Consider the following 10,171-nt stretch of genomic DNA (forward strand, 5'->3'; position numbering starts at 1 on the left):
GTAGCCTTGTTCGAAGCACTACAGCTCCCATGAGGCATGAAAATTCATGATCCCGCCCATGACCTTTTGTTTTATGACAAGCTTACAGCCTAGCCAATCAGAGTGTGCTATCGTCGCGTTTCTATGCGGGTTTCTAGGAAGTGGAAAATCTGAGATCCACCTCCCCATGTGAACTTTCGCACCACGCGTAGCTCGTGGAAGACGGAACCGGCAAAGAGAGGCAACGTCACATAGCAGACGAACGAAACAAAAATCGCGGCGGCCGTAACGCAGAAAGACCCCGAGTGGTGCGGCGGAGCCAGAGGCAGGTAAAACTTAATCGTTCTTTTACCCAACAAATTTTTGAATTCAGTCTTTTAAAAATATATTGGTGATGGCTGATGGGCAAGCAGCATATGTGGTAGCTAATAGGGTGGACGCTAGGGCCTGGGGAGAAAGAGGGCCTAGTTTTGCCGCGCACTTTACTGACACCGTCAGCCGGTGTTGGGTCTTTCCATCTCGGGTGGTTGCCTACGCCAGGTGAGACCTGCGCGGAAATAGCTATCGGTATTGGGGCAGTACCATGACCCTATGTTATACACTATAACATTGCCTCTTTTTTAACTGTAAGTGTTCCTCTTGCTGAATTGAGTCGGAGCTGCCCTTTCTGCTTTTATATCCAGTCTGTTGCTCTTTCTTAAGCGATTACAACAGGAAAGATGGCGGACGACCCGAGCGCGGCGGACAGGAACGTGGAGATATGGAAAATCAAGAAGCTGATCAAAAGTTTGGAAGCAGCAAGAGGGTACGTAAACGCTTTTTTGTGAAAAAATATAGATACTTTGTTCGGCTTCGTGGTGTCAGCATTAGCGCAAGGTTAAAGCCCAGGTACGTGTAAACAGTTAGTAACGTTAGCCAGCTGTTGTAGAAGGCCGGGGATTTGGGAGGAGCAGGCTACCGGCGAGTGGGGTGCAGCCACGAGACTTTGTGCCATAGATCTCGGTTTAGGTTGGTGGTGGTTTTTTCCCCCTTATAGAAATGTTGTACTTACAGTGTTAACCTTGATCACTGTAGTATGATTGTTTTGTCGAATGGAAGATTCTTCAGTATTGGAGGCCGCAATGCAGGCCTCTTTCTCATGCGATTCATGGCACGCTGTGGCGTTTTAATTAATAGGTTTCAGCTCGTTAGCGTGGTGAAACTTGGGAGTTGCAAACTGTCATGTTGTAGTTTTGTCAGTGTCATTTGCAATCGTAAAGTATGCCATAGCTTTAGTTGACAATTAATTGCGCCATGTTAGCGTAGCTAACGTTAGCTTATAGGAAGGAACTGGCTTCAGAATCTGATGACAATCTTGTCGCATGTTCCTAACTTCACTACATCAGACCGGCCGAAACTGGTCTTGTGTTAGCCTTGGGTCACACTATGTGTTCTAGCACTATACCAGGGAAACGTGGGTAGCTATTATTATTTCCATCTGAGTAGCAGCTACTCCAGGGCCCACAGACGCTGCTAGTAACGTTAGCCCCATGCCCAGACAAAATGAAGCTCGATCAAATGCCGTAACCGAGTCATCGGTGCAGTTGATGAGTTTGTCACTTTTGAGTTTTGACTGTCAGTGGTTAAGTCAAGAATACGATATAGTAACCAAGCATAGCTGTCATGGGGATAATGGCTCTCGGAAATTATATGAAAAATTAGATTTGATTTAAATAAATATTTTGTTACGTTTGTAGCCTTCACTGGATTGTTGTGCACCGATGTAGTCTCCAGATGTCGGAGTGATCGAAGTGTCCAGTCATTTCAACCGTGGAATAAATACCCCCCTCTGATCAACTTAACTTTAATGGAACTATACGTGGATGAGTTTTGTAACCCTTTGTGACAGGTTTTATTATGTTTGACTTGCGTTGTGAGACATACATCCATAGCTTATAATGGGTGTTGAAACTGCAGATTTGACGAAACATTTTATCTCCAGTATGGACCAGATTTGCGGTGTTAATAATAATACAGATATAAACAAACAAGTTTGACCCTGTAAATGCAAATGACCACGGTCAATTTATGGTATTGTACTGATACGGTCAAGTAGATTTTTTACTAGGGCTGTTGGTGATGGAATACTGGTACGGTTGACACATTACGTTCAACTCGGCTGCCCTACATTTACTGGTAGGTCTCTGTTGCGCAAATGCAACGTCAGCGCGAGCGGCATTTCACCTCCTTTTTGACAGGTAGCATGTGAGAAAAGACACAATGTGTCATTATGGTCAAGTCCTTCACACAAGGTCGCCTCATGGCTTGGTCTGTGCGTCATGTTCGGTTGTAGTTAGTACTATGAAATGTACGGAGGCAGATTGGTTTCAAGTTGCCGAATGGTCAAACACCTGCATACAACTACTATTGTTGTAGAGTGTTTCCCTGCTCAAGCATATTCTTTGTTCTAAATGTAAATAGGTGTAGGTATGTTAACTTTTGAAATGTGTTGTGTAGGTCTTGGGTACTACTTAATGCACTTTTTTCAGAGAAGGACCTTTTGCATTAGTTTGTAAATTGAGCCTATTGGGAAACTATGGGAGATGTGTCTCCTGCTTTTATTACTCTTAGCTGCCTTCACTATTCTTCACATTACTTATGATTCTGTGACCATGTGCAAATATTAACCTGTTCTCCGTGCTAGCAGTCTATGATGGAGAGAGCCACTTTTGTGCATTTCTGAGCTAATTGTCATGTAATTTCTGAAGTTCCTGTCACCCATCAACTCGACAGATAGTTTGATACAGTGGCAATGTGTGCGGCAACATTTTACCCTTTGTGCTTTTCTCTGTTTAGGCTACTATGCATTAAGGATTCTTAGCACTACATACTAGCATGCAGAAATGTGGTTTCCAGTTGTGAAAAGCATGCTTTTTTAAATAATGCCATTGAAATAATTGAAAGTGAAAGTACAGTTTCTAGCAATACATACATTATGTCTTGAAAATAAGTAATGCATATTTAGTGTTTTCTAAGTATTTTTACTTGATAAATAGTATGAATAGGTAATCATGTTTTTTTTCTCGATTCTCCTTGGGTAGGAATGGCACCAGTATGATTTCACTCATCATCCCTCCCAAGGACCAGATCTCCAGAGTGTCCAAGATGTTGGCCGATGAGTTCGGTACGGCCTCCAACATCAAGAGCAGAGTCAACAGGCTGTCTGTGCTCGGCGCCATCACCTCAGTACAGCAGAGACTCAAACTTTACAACAAAGGTGACTGACTGTTCAGCTAGGACTGGCTCTCGCTCTTGGCTTGTCCTGGGGCATCATTAATGTTAGCTTGGCATTTTTTTTAATTTTTTTATATAAAGTACACACACACACACACACACACACACACACACACATATATATATATATATATATATATATATATATATATATATATATATATATATATATATATATATATATATGAGTGTCAGTTTGATACAATTCACAGGCACAAGCAAAACCATAATAATTAATCAGGGGATATTCCATCTTGAAAGCAAATAGAAATTATATGTACATATTTCAAAACTCCGCAATATATTTATGGCTTTAAAGTGCTGCATGTGATGTGTACAATTGACTCCAGCGGTCGTTTTTTTCTGAGTTGACCGGCTTCTGCTTCCCTTATTTTTTGCAGTTCCCCCTAATGGCCTAGTGGTGTACTGTGGCACCATCGTCACTGAGGAGGGCAAGGAGAAGAAAGTCAACATTGACTTTGAGCCTTTTAAACCCATCAACACCTCTCTCTATCTCTGCGACAACAAGTTCCACACTGAGGTGTGAAATGCAGTGTGTGTGTGTGTGTGTGTGTGTGTGTGTGTGAGCTCACTGACTGCTGTAGCAGCTGTTGACATTCCTCCTTGAGTTCAATATTCCTGGCCGTTATTAAAGGCAAAGCTTTAGTAATCTCGGTGTCTCTCATATTTCTCATCGCCCAGGCGCTGACGGCCCTGCTGTCCGACGACAGCAAGTTTGGTTTTATTGTGATTGATGGGAGTGGAGCTTTGTTCGGGACTCTGCAAGGGAACACCAGAGAAGTTCTACACAAATTCACCGTGGATCTCCCCAAGAAGCATGGTAAACTGTTAGCTCCACCATCGCCACCATGAGACCACTGTAGCCAAAATGTTGCATATACTATACCAAATGTGTTAGAACATATGTGGAACATTTTCTATGTATGTATATATGCATGAAATCGATACGGTAAGTGTCTTTGCCTCGGGCCCAGTGTTCTTTATAGCTACTGAACTCACCACTTGCTATGGTCCTTCAGTTCCTTCACATATTCATATCACTTTTATGTTCAGTCTTCGTCAGGCTATGCATATAGTTAAGGATTATTTGCATGTTATCATAATGACAATCTGTATAACCCTGTATCGAAAGTGATTATGGCATGATTGTTGCCTGGTCATTGATACGCAGGAAGAGCGAATTGAAAGTCCCGTGTTTGCTGGAGCATCCATCTCTGCCAAACCCTGTATCTTTCAGACACGTTGTCACTTTGCCTGTCAGGCAGAAGTCAGTGTGATGAAAGTCTCATTGTTGGTTGGAATACACACTGTCCAGGGCTAGAACTCTATCCATAAAATTTTGTAGACTCCGACGTAAATTGAGATGCAGTGGTCTGGCCGTGTAAGGAAAATAAGTGTGTTGGAACAGCTGTGGGTTTACCCATTGAATGAGCCATGCTCTGCCCGGCAGAATGGGACTGTTTAATCAGGTGTGTTGTTCAGGAATACCACAATGTCTTTATAACCAGGTTAGGCATTTGTTCAGTCCTGGCATGTTTCTTAAAGCAGCAACCAGTAACCCTGAATGTCAAGATCTAAACACGTGTGGTTTGTGTGCAGGTTGACTCCGATTTGTCTCTCTGCTGCAGAAGGGGAAAAAATAAATGTTTTAAAATCATTGTCTTAAAGGTGGAGGCTCTAAACAATGTCTGCTCTCTCCCACACCTCAGGCAGAGGAGGACAGTCTGCTTTGCGTTTTGCCCGTCTGAGGATGGAGAAGAGGCACAACTATGTGAGGAAGGTGGCCGAAACGGCGGTCCAGCTCTTTGTGTCCAACGACAAGGTCAACGTGGCCGGCATGGTCTTGGCTGGTTCTGCTGATTTCAAAACTGAACTGAGTCAGTCAGATATGTTCGACCCGGTACGTTTATGGTATGGTTTACGGCCAACTTTTTTGCGTTGGCACAGTACCGTCCCGCATCAATTTGATGTTGTGCTGTTATATATTTGCTTTAGTGTGCAATTTACTATTTTGACATTGTATTCGCAGTACTTCTGTCAAACCAATTGTAGATTTGCTTCAAGTGAACAGAGCTGAACTTTGTTGAACTTGGTTTTAGCTAGTCTGTGAATTCAATGTTGGTTTCACACTCACACACTTCCTCACTCTGCACATGTTTATGGAATCAAAAGCTGAACCACTGTTATGCTCTGTCTAGTGTGGAAAAAAAAAGTTTTAGTCCTTTGTCTGCCACTTGACATGCTCTAGTTCTTTGAGGGGTCTTTTGTAGTTATTGGCCGTGTGCTTGTTATTTCATAAGAAATAATGGTTGTTGCCAATGCTCAGAGGTCCTTATAATGACTGTTTTGTGGTTGTCTGATGTGTGTGTTGTCTTTGGTGTGTTATCTCTACAGAGGTTACAAGCAAAAGTGTTGAAGCTGGTAGACATCTCGTACGGAGGGGAGAATGGATTCAACCAAGCAATTGAGCTCTCTGCAGAAGTGCTGTCAAACGTCAAGTTTATCCAGGAGAAGAAACTCATAGGTGTGTGTGTTTGTGTTTATGTTTGGATGGGTGTGTTATGGCTTCAACTCAAGCCACGATCCTAGCAGCATAATTTAGGGCCATGGCTTTTGTCATGGAAAAAACCCTGGATGAATTCCATGGGACAGAGGGAGCAAAGCCATCAGTGTTGGCTCCAGTAGTGGCCGCAAGGGGGGGTGGGGTTGGATTATAATGGTTGTAGCGGTGTTATTTTATACCCACTCTTGCATCTGGGTCTCAATAGGGCGGTATTTTGATGAGATCAGCCAGGACACGGGGAAGTACTGCTTCGGCGTGGAAGACACCCTCAAAGCCCTGGAGATGGGAGCTGTGGAGATCCTCATTGTTTATGAGAACCTGGACACTATGAGATACATCCTGAGACTCCATGGAGCAGAGTCCATCGACGCAGAGAATGGTACACTGACTGTAACATATCACTTAACAAGTGTACTTAATACGTACCTGTTGACACTCTCTTTGAATTGATAGTAAAAACAGCAAGGCAGAAAAGAGGGACAAGAAAACCTGAGGAACAGGAATTCACAATTGTCTTTCATGGCTATCACTTTTTAATTAAAATTCAGTCTTCACTAGACTCTGCAAGCATTAAAGTATATATCACCTCCATGTAAATTCACTGACTGTAACCCTGTATCGAAAGTGATTATGGCATGATTGTTGCCTGGTCATTGATACGCAGGAAGAGTGAGTTGAAAGTCTTTTCCCGTGTTTGCTGGATTGTCAGTTTCTGCCAAACCCTGTATCTTTCAGACAATTGTTTACTTTGTAGTTTTGGATAAGAGTCTTTGTTAATTTGTACTAACATTGATGATAAAACTCAAGACAGAAGACCTGAAGAGACGGAATCCACAATTATAGTTCAATTGGTCACAGTCTACATTTCTTTTCTTTTTTTTAGATGAGAAGACCATTTATTTGACGCCAGAACAGGAGAAAGACAAGTCCCATTTCACAGACAAAGAGGTCAGTGTGAATTCTACATTTATGTTTTAAGTGTAACTCCGGAGTAAAAACAACCTAGGGTCTATTTATGGTAGTTTTTGATTGAGAGCAAAATTAACGTTAATTGGTGGCGTTTTGAGCAAGACTGTTTATTTGCATTAACACTGAATGGACTTACAGTGATGCTAACAGGGCAAGGTGCCACGTCGCTATTTTATACCACTAACAACCATTATCATAATGACCATCTGTATAACCCTGTATCGAAAGTGATTATGGCATGATTGTTGCCTGGTCATTGATACGCAGGAAGAGCGAATTGAAAGTCCCGTGTTTGCTGGAGCATCCATCTCTGCCAAACCCTGTATCTTTCAGACACGTTGTCACTTTGCCGTGTCAGGCAGAAGTCACTGTGATGAAAGTCTCATTGTTGGTTGGAATACACACTGTCCTAGGGTCAATTTACGGTAGTTAACAACTTCAACGTTTTGATTGAGAGCAAAATTACGTTAATTGGTGGCGTTTTGAGCAAAATCGTTTTTTTGCATTAACACTGAATGGGCTTACAGTGATGCTAACAGGGCAAGGTGCCATGTTGCTATTTTATACCACTAGCAATGCTCAAAATATAATTACAATTTTGTGGTCTTGCTCAAAACGCCACCAATTAACGTGCACTCAATCAAAAGTTTGAAGTTGTTAACTACCATAAATAGACCCCTAGATTGTTTTTACTCTGGAGTAGAGCTGAAGATGTTTGCCCGAACCCGATGGGTTCGGTCGGGTTTGGGCTTAATTTCTATCATTTCACTCGGGCTCCGGCTTGCGCAGTAGGCTAAATGAGCAGTCACGTGTTGCATTTCGATTAGCTGCGAGAAAGATGCAAAAATGGATGCTGAGGAGGTGAAACGGAGGCTGGCCTTAAGCGATTACGTTTTAGTTGCACCGGCAAAGAAGGCTAAATCTGAGGCGTGGAAAAGTTTTGGCATGTACATAATGAGAATAATGAGCCAGTAGGTTAGCCTATGTGAAATCCAAAGGATTCAACATTCTGCAGAATGATGGGGAATTCGTCGCTGATAAGGCATGTTGATAAAAGCTTGTCCACACCTGCCAGTGCCTAGGATCAACCTACAATCACATCGTTTGTTACAGCAACAAAACCAACCCTGCAAAGGTGAAACAGGTTACGGAGAACAAGTGTCAGCTTTCGCTGTAAAGACATTAGGCCTTTTGATATCGTAAATGGCGAGGGGTTTGAAGAGCTGGCGCAAGAACTAATTAATGTCCAGGCTGCGTATGGGAGGGTTCCCGCAAACTTCAGAGTGCTGAGATGTTATGATGATACAGAGGACTTCGGGCTTTTAAAAACCTGTCAGGCTCAGGCCTTGTCGGGCCTAACTTTTAAGGCCCGATTACAGCTCTACTCTAGTTACACTTTAAGAATGTCTGTATCGTTGATGCAGACTTCTGAAATGACACCTCACCTTTTGTCATCTGTGTGTGCTCGTGAACAGACAGGACAGGAGCACGAGCTGATCGAGTGCATGCCTCTGCTGGAATGGTTCGCCAATAGCTACAAGAAGTTCGGCGCCACACTGGAGATTGTCACAGACAAGAGCCAGGAGGGATCGCAGTTTGTCAAAGGCTTCGGTGGCATTGGGGGTGAGACTGTTTTTAATGATGCTCAAACTCGTATTTCCTCTACATGCTACATCAGGGTTTCACATGCATTGACTTATTTGCGGTGGCTCACCACAATATCAACATTGACCACCACACAATGATTTTCCAGGTTGTACTAAATTGTGCTTAAATCTGGTTAGCATCATAACCACGCTGTGCTAATTTGTTAAAAACTGTTGCATTCAATTTAATTCTGCAAACCAAACACCACAAATGGAATTCAATGGAATTCTTTTTCATTTTGTCTCATTGTCTCCCTCTTTTTACTTCTCCTCTCCAGGAATCTTGAGGTACAGGGTGGATTTCCAGGGCATGGACTACCAGGGAGAGGACGATGAATTTTTCGATTTGGATGACTACTAGGTAGTCGGGGACTGATATGGGGAGATGAGAGAATGGATGAAGAAATTGAAGAAGGACAGAATGAAAAAGAATCTCTCAAAACAGCGAGAGAACATGGACCCCTTATCAACTGCAAACACTTACACACAGTTACATATACAAATACATATGCTGAAGAGGAGTGACAGCCTGTCAATCACAGAGGAGAGAGAACCCTTCATGAGTAACAACAAAATAACGCCCCAGCCTTAGAATACTCTGATTGGATTGAACTCGCCTTTTTAAGTTCAATGTATCTACTTTTTTCCCTTTTCTTTTCTTTTTTTTTTTTTTTTTTAATAAAGCAACAGCACGTGCCCAAGATACTCATGGCCCCATCTGAAGACAACTTTGGACTCGCTCCTCTTATACAGAAATATATATATATATTATATATTTTTCTTTATGTCCCTTCTCCCCTGACTTCCCTGATTCTTCTGTTCCCCATGGGTCCGTTTTTTGCATTTCTATTTCTTTTCTCTCCTTTTTTTTTTTTTTTTTTTTTTTTTTTTTTTACAGGCAATTGATGCTGCTGTATTTTATGATGGTTTAGATTTTTTTTTACCTGGGTTTCTGTAGCGAATGGGGGACAAAGAAGTATTAAATTTGAACTGCTTAAAAAAAAAACAACAACAACAATGGTCCTTCATCCACACTCACTTTTTCAACTGTGTCTTTTTTTCTCTTCTGGATGGCTTGCCAGAAATGCTGCATGGCCAATGAGATGGAAGAGCAAGATTTTCTCTGTCCAGCAAGCAGTCTGTTGACAATCCAGAGAGCACATTCAGTGAGAAGCCATCATGTGAATATTCATATGTAGCCAGTGATGCATCGCAGAAAAATAAGGGGAATTAATGATGTTTCAATGAAATGCATTTTAGTGTGCTATTCCCTGAACAAGACCCTTTGACTTTTTGCTGTTTTCATCTTGAAAGTGCAAGGGATCTATAAAAATGATTCAGATACGACTTGTATATGGCTGTTTTATGCTAACATGAGATATGTATTGCAGGTTACCCATACTGTGTGGCTATTTTACACTGTCTTTGTGAACACAATTTAACCTTTGAGTTGTAATTTACACCGTTTCAACGTCAACATTGGGTACGGCCCAATCAAAATGCTCGAAGTGCAGACATCACATTTTCTACATTATACAGACATGTGTAATATATGCATGTCCAGATATTATTTGACATGTGTAGCTCTCTCTTCAGGGGAGCACAGTAGACTAGTCTTTAGAAGGGCCTGTTTACGGCTGATAGTCTGGTGAATGTGATATTTTTGCCAGGTCTTATGAAAGTAGAAAAAATGGCAACAGTGTTGTTGGGGAAAGCCGTA

The 10,171-nt window shown here is 42.0% G+C and overlaps 1 protein-coding gene and 3 non-coding genes across 6 annotated transcripts; all 4 read left to right on the forward strand.

The window, feature by feature from the left end:
• The first annotated feature begins 158 nt into the window (after nucleotides 1-158).
• etf1a (eukaryotic translation termination factor 1a) lies at nucleotides 159-9,795 on the forward strand. Of its 3 annotated transcripts, none has more exons than XM_042075599.1 (11): nucleotides 159-304; nucleotides 682-784; nucleotides 3,060-3,235; nucleotides 3,654-3,793; nucleotides 3,955-4,093; nucleotides 4,983-5,173; nucleotides 5,668-5,797; nucleotides 6,042-6,215; nucleotides 6,720-6,784; nucleotides 8,281-8,428; nucleotides 8,730-9,795. In XM_042075599.1, the coding sequence occupies exons 2-11, from the start codon at nucleotides 699-701 to the stop codon at nucleotides 8,810-8,812; spliced, it is 1,332 nt and encodes a 443-aa protein (XP_041931533.1). In that variant the 5' UTR covers nucleotides 159-304; nucleotides 682-698; the 3' UTR covers nucleotides 8,813-9,795. The 3 variants fall into 3 exon arrangements, with proteins under 3 accessions (XP_041931533.1, XP_041931532.1, XP_041931534.1); XM_042075598.1 differs by having other exon boundaries at nucleotides 164-308; XM_042075600.1 differs by lacking the exon at nucleotides 159-304 and adding an exon at nucleotides 450-519.
• LOC121695088 lies at nucleotides 4,392-4,513 on the forward strand. The gene has a single exon (XR_006026007.1). It is a non-coding gene; the product is annotated as a small nucleolar RNA SNORA71 (small nucleolar RNA).
• LOC121695087 lies at nucleotides 6,448-6,574 on the forward strand. The gene has a single exon (XR_006026006.1). It is a non-coding gene; the product is annotated as a small nucleolar RNA SNORA71 (small nucleolar RNA).
• On the forward strand, nucleotides 7,020-7,141 carry LOC121695089. The gene has a single exon (XR_006026008.1). It is a non-coding gene; the product is annotated as a small nucleolar RNA SNORA71 (small nucleolar RNA).
• Nucleotides 9,796-10,171: the final 376 nt, after the last annotated feature.

This window comes from Alosa sapidissima, chromosome 20, assembly GCF_018492685.1.
Source record: "Alosa sapidissima isolate fAloSap1 chromosome 20, fAloSap1.pri, whole genome shotgun sequence".
Classification (NCBI taxonomy): domain Eukaryota; kingdom Metazoa; phylum Chordata; class Actinopteri; order Clupeiformes; family Clupeidae; genus Alosa; species Alosa sapidissima.